The following is a 13,247-nucleotide window of genomic DNA, read 5'->3' as shown; positions in this document are numbered from 1 at the left end:
TTGCAATGTCTCTATGCGGTAGGTACTACTGTAATTATTATCCTCACGTTACAGATGAGAAGCGCAGGACAGTTAGGGAAACTTGGCTAACGTCACTAAGTAAACTGGGCATGAGCCAGGATTCAAGTCTGAGCAGTGTGACTCCTGTGGAACTCACCCACTACTACCATAATATCACCACTGGGTGTCAGCACACCAACCTGGAGGAGGAAGAAGGGGGCATGGCATTCACAGAGGGCCTTCTAGATGCAAAACACTTGTGGGTGCATTTCCTAATTTAATGTGAGAGATGGAGAAACTTTTTAGAAAACAAAATATGTAGTTAATGGAGTGATTGTTTGCATCGGAGAAGCTTTTGTTCATATTTTCTTAACTGAAAAAAAAAATTGGAGTAGACGTGGAAGTTAGGAGGATCAGTCCCTAGGTTCTTCGTTAACAAAGGGCTCCTTCCAGGTCTTCGCACCCTATTGCACAATGAAACCATTGTTAGAAAAGACTTCAGGGAAGAGACCACTCAATGTGCCACGGATAAACATTTGCTATAAAATTATCTGGTTTAATCGCTACCAACATTAGAACTGTAGTACATTCGAGTACAAAACCTGTATGTACAATTACACATACAAAAAAAAATTCTTTTTGAGGAGCAATTTTTAGCAATCTGACAAACACCGAGAGTCGTTTCTATTTGGGGTTGAAAAGGAAAAAAAAAAAATGGGAATTTCTAGGCTGTCCGCCTCGTCCCTCTGCCTCCAGTGACACACCGAACATCGATTTGCAAAGCCCTAAAGCAGGGAGGGAGGAATTAACAATATCGCACATTCATTCCTCCTGTCAGGGAAGGGGTGAAGTTTTAGAAAATGTTTTCCACCATTTATTAGACTAACGTTCCATCCATCTGCATCGATAGGTTAGGTAGTTACCATGACAATATGATGCCTACAGCAATCTAACTTGATAGCCAGATGCCAGAATATGAAAAAATAGGACCGGCTAAGAAAGTGAGAGAAATATAATTAATCTGAACCACATAAAAATGTGCACAAAACAAGGACCAACAGAGAAGCTGCTGAAATGCCACTGAAAAGGGAATTATGATGAGAATAATTAAGTTTTAGTATAAAAGCTTTTGCTAAATAGAGTCATAAATTGGTCTATAAGTGAGAAAGGAGTCAAATTAGTCCAGGATGTTGCTCTGAGTGACCCCCGGCCCCCAATACTTTCCTGCTGCAGAGCCCAGTAGTGTCCTCATCGATCCCTTAGGCTCTGAGAATGTGAAGTGGCCGTCCTCAGTGCTGCCTCCATGCCCAGCTTTTCCATGTGATGAAGTCATTTCCATCATGTGAAGCTGATCTTAAGAGACAGAACTGTGCTGTGTCCTGGCGTACCCTGTCCACTTGCCTTCTCCATACCCAGTGGAGGCAATAGTCTAGCACAACCTCCTGGGGGCCCCAACCCAGCAGCGGAGCTGGGAGATTTAAATGTTGTGCCCCAGGGAAACGGGCCTGGGATGGGTGGCTGGTCATCATGGCTGTGTTGGATAGCGACGCTGAGCTAGACGGCTTGGCCGGCTCAGGCTAGCAGCCGTGGGGAGCTGGAAGAGAACCAACATCGCACTGGATTAGAGCCCTGAGCACGATTCCTCCAAGGGCTGACTGACTGGGCTGAGCTAGGGCATCCTGAGAGTCTAGAACACTCCAGCTGCATTTGGCTTCCTAGTGTGATGTTCTAATTATTCACTTCCACCCAGCACCATAGCTCTTGACTATGGAAAAAGTGTCCTGGGCAGTTAGGCTCAGTGGATAGGGCATCGGCCTGCAGACTAAAGGGTCTCAGGTTTGATTCTGGTCAAGGGCACATACCTGGATTGCAGGTTCCATCCCTGGCCCTAGTCTGGGCACGTATGGGAGGCAAACAATCAATGTGTTTCTCTCACATCCATGTTTCTCTCTCTCTTTCTCTCCCTCTCCCTTCCACTCTCTCTAAAAATCAATGGAAAATAATATATCCTCAGGTGAGGATAAAAATAAATAAATAGAATAAACATGGCAAAAGAAATTTGATTTTATAAAGTGGGGAGGCCAAGTGACACATGAGAGCCATCAGTGTGCCCCAGGTCACTGAGAAGCAGGGAGTTTAGCTTCGTTCAAGGTTTGCAATGATCCCCTCACATCAGGACAGAGTGAGGGTGCAGGCACACTGCTGATACCAACACCAGTTGTGTCCCTGGAGTCTCAGGAGTTATGAAATGTCAGGAGCAGTGTTGATAATTGCAACACTGACTGACAGGTCCTTCTGTGTGCCAGGTCCTTCACATACACATATGCTCCTACTGAATTTTCACAACCACACAGTGAGGTACCTACCACTAAGCCCATTTTACAGATGCAAAAACTGGGACTTAGAAAGGCTAAGTCATTGCTCAAGAACTCATGCACGGTATGTGGTAAACTAGGATTTCTAAACCCTTGGACCCTCCATAATCCAAAACCTGTGCTAACCCCTGTCCCTCAGGACTTCCTCACCTGGGGGACCTGAGATGGATTGTAGAGAGGAACAGCCCCTTTCAAGGGGGTTGGGGGAAGCAGGGCACCCGGGTTGAAGTAGGCCTCAGAGGAAACACCCTGTGACAAAAAATAACAGAAAATCCTATCAGTCACTGCCCCCCGGATTCAACTTTGGTCAAGAGATGCAGATGGGGCCTGCCCAGTGTGGCTCAGTGGTTGAGCACCGACCTGTGACCCAGGTGGTCATGGCTGGATTCCCAATAGGGGCACATGCCCTGGTTTCGGGCTCAACCCCCAGTGGGGGACATGAGGGAGGTAGCTGATCAATCATTGTCTCTCATCATTGATGTTTCCTTCTATCTCCCTCTCCTTTCCTCTCTGAAATCAATTTAAATTTTTTTTAAAAAGAGATACAGATGGGAAGGGCTTCTTAATAAAACTCAGTGAATCTCAAGCAAAAAAAACATGGTTCAAGTGGGCACAGCTACCCCCTGGGTCTAGGTGGCAACGCAGAAGCTCGGGTGCAGCTGTCCCTGGAGCACATGAGAAGAAAGAGCCACAATGATGATAGCAGCATAAAAAATAATCTATTCTTTGAAAGGCCTGAAGTACTATAAGAGCACTCTAACCGGCCACAAGAAATAAAAATGCTCTCCTAGCAATCAGCATGAAATCACACCAGAGTTTATTACAGCCCTGGCCACGCACAATGGTGAGCTCCGGCTCCTACTGGGACATGGAAAGTTCTGTAGATTTCACCTATGGAAGCAGTTATGGGCTAAATCATGTCCCGCCAAAACTTCATATGTTGAAATCCAAATCCCAGTACTTCTGAAAGTATTTGGATACAGGGTCCTTAAGGGTGATTAAGGCAAATGAGGACATTATGGTGGGTCCTAGCCCAGCATGACCCATGTCCTTGTAAGAAGAGAAAATTTGGACACAGACACACACCGAGGGAAGACCATGGGGAGACATGAGCAGACGGGGATCATCTACAAGCCAAGGAGAGAGGCCTCGGGGCAAACCAACCCTACCAACACCTTGATCTCCAATTTCCAGCCTCCAGAACCATAAGGAAATAAAGTTCTGTAGTTTTGTTTAAGCTTCACAGTCTGTGGCCCCTTGTTGTGGCAACCCCAGCAAACTCAGAGAGAAGCGTCCCCCACATTCCCCTGGAGTCAGGCCCCCACGCTGAAGGTTCAGTCCTCGCACACATAGGCATCTGGTGTGGCCCTGGGCCACAGCCATGGGCTGCTCACCTGGAGCCCGGACCAGCCTCCATTCCCAGTGACCTCAGCAGTTCCCCCACTGGACGCCGGTCCTTGGACTTCACCCCCACCTAGAAAGCAAGGAGTCAGAGCTGTTTCCCCGGCCCAGCACTGAGGAGTCCCCACTCCCAGCAGGTACCTCAACCCCTGGACCACCGATGGCCCAGAGAACATGCAGTTGGCTGTACCTGCGCCCCTGGAGAAGGTGCCAGGGCCCGGCAGAGACGGGGGCTCTGGGAGAGGTGTCAGTGAGAGGCCGGAGCCAGCCTGAGGCGGAGAAGATGCTCTGGGGGTCTCCTGCTGTGGAGGAAGAAAGGCGGCTTTGGTGGTGAACAGGTCCGGGCGGGCCTACTTGTATTCCTACAGCGCCCACAGCGGAGCCTCCACCCACAACCTGCGGTGGGGCTCTCTGCTTATTAATAAACCCAAATCTCCGCTGGCCCTCTAACGTGGAAAGGCTTCATCTTAACTTCTCAGGCCTCCCATCCTCTGCCTTGCCCCTCACAGGACCAATGTGTTTCCCACCACCTCTGTCCCTTCACAAAACCTCCGCCTCATCCAGCCTGGGGAGATCCCCTGCCAGCTCCGGCCCTCGGGAGGGCCCAGAAGAGGGTGCTTCCTTGTCCTCCCGCACGTTACCTCTGAGTCGGGGCTGTCGGAGGAGTCTTCGTCCCCAGAGGGGGATGTGCTATGGGTGGGCTTGGAGCGAAACCAGCTGAACCAGCCAAAGCCTGAGCTCTGCGGGGGGGAAGGAAGAGGAAGTTAGATGGCCTGTAGGTGCAAGTCTGACGGTGGTGAGTGGGGGGAGGGGACACAACCAGAGCCCCGATCGCCCAGTGGGCTGGAAAGAGAAGACCCAGTCGCCCCGCCTGTGTGTCCTCTCCCCCGTCTCCTACCTTTTCTCTCCGTGCAGTGTCTGGGGAAGACTTTTTATCTGTCTCATCCGAGGACGATTCCTCCTCCTCCTTGGCTGAAACGGTGGAATTCTCGGAAATATTTTGAGCTCTGGAAATCAGTGGCACCTGGAGTTAAAGAAAATAAGCACTGATACATGTATAGCCCTGAACAGGTTACAGGGGCACCTTTACAGGGACTGTGTCACCTGACCTGACCTGCTCACTAAATCCATGCACATTGTGGGACCTCAGTATTTGTAGACGAATGAATGAATGGATGGATGGATGAATGATGGTGCTTTCAAACAATGGGTTTTACCATACCAATATTAAAAATCATGCCTATGAATGACATGGAAAAATCTCATTTTATACCATTAAATAACAAATAGGAATTAAATGTTCATATTCATATGTTTTTAACCATTTAAAAACACATAGTTGTGTGTGTGTGTGTGTGTGTGTGTGTGTATACATACACACCCATTTCTTTCAAAAGTATTGAAAGAAAATTACCAAAATATTTGACTTTGGGATTATGAGTGATATCTGTTTGATTCTTCATTTTTCAAGTTTTCTATCATTAATAATGTACTACTTTTTCAGTCAGAAAAAAGTAAAAGTATAGAAATTTTTAAGACTCATAGCCGATCACTCCTTGAGAAAGTTACATGATGTAACCCTCCCACCAGGCAAAGCCAAAGAGCCTCGTAAATGTGGAACCAGTGCCGCCCAGGGCTGGGGGAAGGGAGCATTCACTCAACCGCTACAGACAGAAAGATTCGTTAGACGCGCTCACCTCCGAGACCTCACAGCCTCGCTGAGGACAAAAGACACAGATGCCATAGACCCTTCTTGAAGTAAAGCAAGTTAGGAAAGAAAATAAAGAAAGAAATAGCCAGAGTCTTCCAGGATGGGGCAGGGGGTGGCATGTCTGATGTGACAGTAAGACTGTGTCAGAGGAATAGACCCGTGAGGCCAAAACTACACAGGGCCCTGCTGCTCCCCCACCCCCACCCCGGGACACAGGCAGGTGGGACTGAGCATCAGAACAGCCTCCCCACATCTCGGGACTTGGTGTAGGAGGAAACAAGAAGAAATGAGGTGCCCGGGGAAGGGCGAGCAGGTGCCAGGCCGGCGAGGGAGTTTGCATGTGGCTAAGAAAGCAGGTGGCTGGAAAACCTGACGCTTAGTGGGGCTTCGTCCTCTCACCTGTGGTTTGGAATCCAGCTTTTGACCATCAGGATGCTGGAAGGTTCCTTGAGACACTGTGTCCTCTGCTGTGGCACAAAAAGAAACAAAACCGTGACTTGCGGCTATGCCGCTTCCCTCCATCCTAAGGCAGGTAATGGGGACAGTCGGCTTTCCCAACCTCCAAGCAGCTGGCGCTCTGAGCCCCCAGCCCAAGCCGATCACAGGAAACGTGAGGTCCACTTGCTGGCCCTCTCACCCAGCTGCCCAGGACATGCCGCTCACCCCTCCTCTACCCTGAACACCATGGCTGTTCCTTAGGAATCCTGGAAGTCAGGGCCCCCTTGAGCTAGGACCCTGGGGTCCTCCCTGGCCCTTCCCTCCGTTTACGTGTCCTGTGTGGACAGGCCCTATCTCCGAGGGTCTAAGATCTAAGCCTCTAGCACAGCGGTTCTCAACCTGTGGGTCACAACCCCTTTGGGGTCGAACGACCCTTTCACAGGGGTCACCTAAGACCATCCTGCATATCAGATATTTACATTACGATTCATAACAGTAGCAACATTACAGTTATGAAGTAGCAACGAAAATAATTTTATAGTTGGGAGTCACCACATGAGGAACTGTATTAAAGGGTCGCAGCATTAGGAAGGTTGAGAACCACTGCTCTAGCACGTCCCTGGCAATGCTCAGCACGGCTCACCCACACTCAGCCCTGCTGTCCAAGGCCCAATGGGCCTAAGACGCTTGGGAAGAGGACGGGAGCACAGGTCTCTGCAGGCAGCGAGCTCTTGGCCTTAGTAGGACCTGACCCTCACTGTGGCTCAGGGTGCAGGTGGCACTTTCCTCCCTTCTCCACCTGCAGCCTCTCTCCTAGAAACTGTGAGCCTCGGGGGGAGGCTGCTGCTGGTCGCGCTATGCTTGTCCCAGTGGAGAGCTGAGTGGAAGGGAGAGAGCAATCTCCCCTGGCTGCATGCAGAGCACCAGCACCAGGGCTGACACACAGTAGGCCCTCCACCATGTGCACATCCATTCAGGTCTTTACCAGCTCCCCATTGGTCCCTGCCTCTCCCCATCTGCCTCCTCTCCTCCAGAACTCCGCACCCCAGGCTGCCAGCTTAGCACAGGTCTTACCAGGGGGCGGGGGTGGCTGCTGGGTTTCTGCCCAGGGCCTTCCTCCAGGAGCCTCTGTCACTGCCGTGCTGCCACCGATCCCTGGCAGACGGGCCTCAGGGACTGAGTAAAGAGGCACCGGGACCCCCGTCTGTCCCAAATCTCCTCCTGCTGGGTAGGAGCCTGGCTGGAGGGGCAAGGGCTGCTGTGGGCTGGGCCAGGCGGGGCCCACTGGCTCCACTGGTGGCCGCCGGGCAGAGGGGTCCCCAGTGGCTTCTGAGTCACCTCGATGTCCCGAAAAATCATGGTAGAAAGTGTTTCCTAAGAACACAGGGTGAAGAGAAAGAAAGACCTGTCACATTCGCAGGGACTGCACACCGGGGTACCTTCCTTCCCATATCCTCTTTGGGAGGTGGTCACGGGGACAGGCCCCTTGCTGTGGCTGCCACCCATGTGATGGCAAGTACAACCCAGCCGTTGTGACAGCACTCGGTGTCTGCGACTGTGAGCTGGTAAAAGCATTTCCCTGACCACCTGTATGATCCCTGAGCCTCCCACCAGTGGTTGGGAGGGCAGAGGCTGCCATCTTATGTAAAGCCACACGTGGTTATGTTTGGATGAACGTTCTTCTGCAAGGATTCCCTAGTGGGCTTGGGTATGTAACACTTAGAAAGACGTCAGTTAAAATGCAAATCAAACCACAGAAACGATGGCTTTGCTCTTAAGGAAGTCGAGTGTTGTCCCTGCAAGGGCCCCTGGTGGGTTTGTTTGGGTTCTGCCCTTCTGCTGACTGGCCCAGGGTCACGGGATGGGAGTGGGCGGCCCACCCACCTGCTCCAACAGCGGCTTCTAGCGGAAGCGGCCGTTCGGAGACACCAGTCTGGCTCTCCTTCACCTTCACAGGCTCTGTGACGTGGTAACACAGCCAAGAAACAGAAGCCCAGACCTGCCCTGTGGCCTCCCTTCGCCCGTCCCTGAAGGGAGAGCTAAGGCAGGAAGTGGCCGGAAGTAAAGAGACGAGGCTCAGTCTGACTCCACAGTGGGGTGTAATTTGGGGAAAGGGCATGGAATTAATTGGGGGCAACAATGTCTGCAAACCCAACACTCAGAGGCATCCTGAGGGGAAAGGAGGTATGTGCTGAAATGCTTTGAAACACATTTCAAATGCATGTGCCAACCTACAGCTCAAAAATCCTAAGACGTCCCCAACACTAACGTGAAATAGAGGTCATACGCCATCTCTGGCCTCAAGAAATGTATTCAGCTGGGGAGACTGTAGTAACAGAGCCGGGACGTTAGACAACAACGCGGTGTAACAAGTATCAAAACCTGGACGTTGGGCAGAAACTCTAACAGGGCGGGCACCTGGACGTGTCAGGATGACCGCGGCCACAGGAGCTGTGTGAGGAGGTGCCTGGGCCACCGAGTCAGACTGACACAGGCCAGGGAACGCTCCAGGAAGGGAGAGGCTAACATGCGTTCAGTGATGTCTCTCCTAGACCCAGGTCCCAAGAGTCAGCTACTTACACACTGGGCTCATCAGTTTGGGTACCTGTTGTTCCTTGGGCTCCTGAAATGTCTGGGTGAACAGAATGGGGGTTCCCAGTGTCTGCCGATGCCTTTTGCTATTTGAAATAAAGGAAAATCCTTTAAGCAACACAAACAGAAACGAGAACAGGGAATAATGGTTTAAAAATTAAATAAAAAAGAAACCAGAGAACATGACAAGGTGAGGGAACCTCAGCCAGCCGAATGCTGGGGGGTGGGGAAGGAGGCTGCTGGTGAGGGAGGTCAGGAGGGCGGGGCTGGTGGGGAGGAGGCTGCTGGTGAGGGAGGTCAGGAGGGGGAGGAGCTGGTGGGGGAGGAGGCTGCTGGCGAGGGAGGTCAGGAGGGAGGAGCTTATGGGGGAGGTCAGAAGGGTAGGCCTCAGGCCTCTCATCTCCCAGCTCTGCCAGAGCAGGCAGGGGCCAGGGGACCAGACCACCAGGGCCCAGGAAGGGTCAAGTGCAGGAACCCAATGCCCCAGTATGTGCAGCACATGGAGGGAGGCCGGTCGCGCCTTAAAAATTCCACCTGTCCTTTCTAAGAGGCCTTGGGAGAAAGAAGATGGAGGAAGCCCTGTTCCAATTATTGTCACAATCACTACCAGCAGCTTTTGCAATTGTCAGAACCAAAAGGAAAGGCCTGGAAGTCTTTTAAGCAAACGCCCTACATTACATGAAAGCGATGCGGGTCCACTGTGATCCATTGTTCCTAACAGAGAGATGGAAGCCTTGATCGTCACAAAAGGTATTTTCTGGGACCACAGAGAGGGAGGCGGGAATGACTTTGAAAAGGGCCCCACTGCCTCACAAGCGAACACAGGAAAATGTTTCGGCTCAGGAGAGGGGCTTCAGGATGATGCGGGACCCCACAGCCCTCCATGGAGTCAGTGCCCTGCACCCTCAGTGTCCAGAGGGAAACAAAGGGCCCGCACACTGACCGCTCCCGCCTCACTCACCTCCAGCTCCTGGTGCAGCTTCCGGAGGCGCAGGAGCCAGTCCGGCTCCAGGTCCCTCCCTCCGCGGCGCCTCTCGAGCACCAGCGGATCCGACAGCTTCAGTTTCTCTGCTAGCTGCGCCAGGTGTCCAGACAGTAGGGGCACAGGGAAAGGGACGAGAGGGGAACCGAGGGAGAGAAGTAACGGGGATGGAAAAAAAAATGGGGAAAGACGCAGTAAGAGAAGAGCAGAAAGTGCCTTAACTCACTTGTAAATGAGATTATAAAGTGTAATCGAGAGAGAGCAAACCCAGCAGATATCTTCCCAAAATTGCAACATACATAAGCAATGAACCCATCTTGGAGTTAAATACTAAGTGAAACATGAGGAGAAACGATTACTGGGCTGTATGTCCTACAAAGCTGTCTGCTTTGTACAAGTGCTTCTCAAACTTCCGTGCTCATGCTCTAACCGGGTGGCTCAGCTGATTGGAGCATCACCCTGTACACCAAAAGCTTGTGGGTTCGATCCCCAATCAGGGCACGTACCCAGTCAGGGCACATACGATTAGCAACAGATTGATGTTTCTCTCTCACATCAATGTCTCTCCCTCTCTCTCTCTCTCTCTCTCTCTCTCTCTCTCTCATTTAAAAAAAAAATCCTAAGACCACCTGGGACCTTGTTAAAATGCTAATTCTGATGCCAGAACTACATGGGGCCCGAGGTTCTGCATCCCTAACAAGCTCCCAGGTGACCCCTGCAGCGGGTCGAGGGACTACTTTGTATTGCAAGACTGTATTCCATTATTAAGTTTTAAAACTTTCCTCCTCCTCCATTCTGGGTCCCCAAGCTCACTATCAACGTCATCCTGTGGCAGGAATCTCAGAGTAAGGAGCTCAGCACCACCGACTTCACTGGTTACGAAAGGAACCCAACACTTGGGCCTCGTCTAAAGCAAAGCAAATATTGACGGTAGGCTGCCTTTTTCCTCTCCAGCTAATGCATTTTTCTTCAATTAATTGGAACAACTATTTGCCTGATTGTTTTCTTCCCTAGGAACTAAAAGTGGATATGTTTTGTTTTTTTTAACGATATCCCACAGGTGATAAAGTATTCCATGCATTTAAAAGCATTTTAATAAGGGGCATTTCCTGTTTTAATCACTAAAATATATTCTCTAAGCTCAGCTTTTATAATTAGAATGTTTCACCTTCACGTGCAGTCTCTCTGTACCAGAAAAGCAGATGCAAGAATGAATGAGTTGCATTGTCCCCCCATCGTCCCCGCCCACAGCATCCTTCTTTGCACAATGTCAGGCCTCTGCTTGTCACATCTGGGCATGCGTGCGTGGTCAAAGACAACCTCGGCTCCTACTTTACAGCAGGCAATGAAAGGTGGAGCCTAAGCCGCTTGGCAATAGCTGGCTCTGAACGCTGCAGATAAAACAGCTGCAGAGAACCCTTTGAGGAGCTCACCTTGATGAGTTCCCCCAACAGCACAGGGTGACTGCTCTCTCCCTGGCTAAGGAGGGCCGTGCCCACAGCTTCGCAGTAATGCAAGGCCTGGGACGCAAGGCCGTAATCTGCCAGCCGGGAAGCATAAAGGAGTTTATATACCTGCAAAGAGGAACAGGGCCAATGAATTCTACACCCAGGCAGGGATGGAAAGAAAGAAATGAAGAAAAGACTTCTTGGAAGCCAACTGCCTGCCAGCTTCCTCAAACTCTGGCATCTAACTATCAAAGAGGACCCGTGCCATGGGGGCTTTCTGCCTGCGCGTGGGCCCAAGTCCAAGCGCAGCCTGCAGCTCCTCGACAAAGGGATGAAGTCATATCCACTCAGTCTCCCGAGGCCCTGGTCACCATGGAAATGCAGCCCACGTCCCTGGAGAGCCTAGTGTGCATGGGGCACAGGACCAGGTGCCAGGGGGACATACACCAGAAGAAAAGACGGCTCTGGTGCAGGGGCTTAACGCCAGACAAACGTAGGTTCACATTCACAGAAACATGTACAACAGGGCGAGATGGAGCATGAGGGCTTGGGAAACAGACAGGCCCAAGTTCATATCCCAGCTCCATGCTGGGGGTGGAACACTGGCTACCCACCGCTCTGTGCTTCCGTTTCCTCACTACAAGATGGGGATAATACCTTCTACCCGTTGGTTGTCATAACGATTAAATGAGATAATCCATGTAAAGTACTTAGAACAAATGATGTGCAAGAGATGTGAGCCCATAACTCTGAACCTCAGTTTTCCCTTCTGTGAAATGGGGGTCATCACACCAGCCTCACGGGATTAAAAATAACACATGAGAAGCATAATAGCCCAGTGCCAGGCATGTAGAATGTATTCACCAGAACTGGCTAATCTCATTACTATCAGCCCCGCAATAACGAGAGGCGGCTGATTCAAGACGGGAACAAGAGATGAGAGGCCTGCACCCCAAGGAGCTGGACAAGGCGAGTCTGTGGGAAAACTCTGAAAGAAGATACTCATAGGGCCATTTTTCTGTCTATAGTAACGCATTCATTTTGCAGGTTTTGTTTTGTGTTCCATGCGGTGGGGTGTGTCTGTGTGTGTCACTTCTGGGCCACTCGAGCCGGCACTGAAGGAGGCTTTATGAATTGAAAGCGACAGCAGGGCATCAAGCAGAGAAGCTGAGAAGAGAGGTTAGAGCCTGTGAAGGACAGCGCCACCCGCACAGCTGAAGTCCTGGGGGGCAGAAAGGAGGGTGGGGGCCGAGGACGGAACAGGGAGGAATTTGCAGAGTTAGAGCCGGAGGAGTGGAGGGAGGTCAGAAGAGCAGGCCAGCAGGAGAGGGAGCAGAGCCTGCAGCCCCTCCGCTCCCCGCAGTGGGGCCTCATGCCCACCCCCTACAGGATGGCTGTGGGCCCAGGACAAGGGAGAGAGCGCTGCGCAGCCCGGACCCAGGCAGGGTTCTCACCTGCCAGGAGCCAGGCGGGAGCCTCCAGCAGAGGCCACTGCCGCCTTTTGTTTCCTATCTTAAAATGCAGACGTTTAGGGGACCTAGAAAGAAACCCTAATCCTTCCCACACCCAAGCTAAGGAGGAAAAGGTGGTAGGTGACTCAGCCCAGCTAGTATGTGCCAAAGGGCAGAGCTAAAGACCCAGCTGCCCCGGTGCTGGCCCTGTGGGGTCAGTTACCTGGAAAGAAGGGATGAAGGACTGGGGGCGGCCCAGCATCTGGCAGTACTCGAAGATTTCCGTCCTCTGGATGGCCTCAGTGGTTGCAAATTTCAAAAACTCTTGACTAAAACCAGGGAATAATAATAAAAGAGACTGAGGTGGAGAGCGGGGCAGGAATTCGAATCCTAGTAGAGGGCTGAACACCAGCTGCACCCATCCTGGCAGGGTGTCTGTCCTGGCCAGAAAAGAGAGCCAGGCCTCCAGAGTGAGGCCTTTTCTCCTCCGTTCCAGGGGAAGGGACAGAACACTGCCCTGCACCAGCCCTCGGGAAGGGATGGGGTGCACACTGTGGCGGGGGGAGAGGGTCCCTAAGGCAGGCTGCTCTCCCTCCCAGCAGGGCGGGGCACTGCGTCCTCCTCTGGGACACTCTGAGAGCTCACCTGGGTGCCCTGCAAGCCGAGGATGTGCACCTGTCACAGGCCACTCCCAGCCTGAGCCACAGGCACCAAAGGGGGAGCCATGTGACACTCTGGGAGCACCGAACACAGCCGCGTGGCAGAGAATGGGGAGACTGCTGAGCCAAAACCCAGTGACAGTCCCTACGCTGGGTGTTCACTCAGCCAGGGAGGAAGCCGGCTGGGTGA

The 13,247-nt window shown here is 51.8% G+C and overlaps 1 protein-coding gene across 5 annotated transcripts in view; it reads right to left on the bottom strand.

The window, feature by feature from the left end:
* Positions 1 to 342: 342 nt before the first annotated feature.
* Positions 343 to 13,247, bottom strand: part of SEC16B (SEC16 homolog B, endoplasmic reticulum export factor) — a 39,843-nt gene continuing 26,938 nt past the window's right edge. For 4 of the 5 annotated variants that reach the window (XM_015570161.1, XM_015570164.1, XM_015570168.1 and 1 more), the window contains 12 exons: positions 12,622 to 12,727; positions 10,933 to 11,073; positions 9,479 to 9,592; positions 8,531 to 8,603; positions 7,000 to 7,299; positions 5,887 to 5,954; positions 4,675 to 4,800; positions 4,418 to 4,516; positions 3,967 to 4,075; positions 3,770 to 3,849; positions 2,526 to 2,624; positions 343 to 1,594 (listed from right to left, as the gene is read on the bottom strand). In XM_015570161.1, coding sequence (XP_015425647.1) covers positions 1,526 to 1,594; positions 2,526 to 2,624; positions 3,770 to 3,849; positions 3,967 to 4,075; positions 4,418 to 4,516; positions 4,675 to 4,800; positions 5,887 to 5,954; positions 7,000 to 7,299; positions 8,531 to 8,603; positions 9,479 to 9,592; positions 10,933 to 11,073; positions 12,622 to 12,727 — 1,384 coding nt within the window. In that variant the 3' untranslated portion in view covers positions 343 to 1,525. The remainder of the gene's footprint in view (positions 1,595 to 2,525; positions 2,625 to 3,769; positions 3,850 to 3,966; positions 4,076 to 4,417; positions 4,517 to 4,674; positions 4,801 to 5,886; positions 5,955 to 6,999; positions 7,300 to 8,530; positions 8,604 to 9,478; positions 9,593 to 10,932; positions 11,074 to 12,621; positions 12,728 to 13,247) is intronic. The other variant, XM_006754522.2, reaches the window with a different exon arrangement.

Source organism: Myotis davidii, unplaced genomic scaffold (assembly GCF_000327345.1).
Source record: "Myotis davidii unplaced genomic scaffold, ASM32734v1 scaffold591, whole genome shotgun sequence".
In the NCBI taxonomy this organism is placed as follows: Eukaryota; Metazoa; Chordata; class Mammalia; order Chiroptera; family Vespertilionidae; genus Myotis; species Myotis davidii.
The sequence above is the reverse complement of the archived record's forward strand: the minus strand, read 5'-3'. Positions and strand labels throughout refer to the sequence as shown.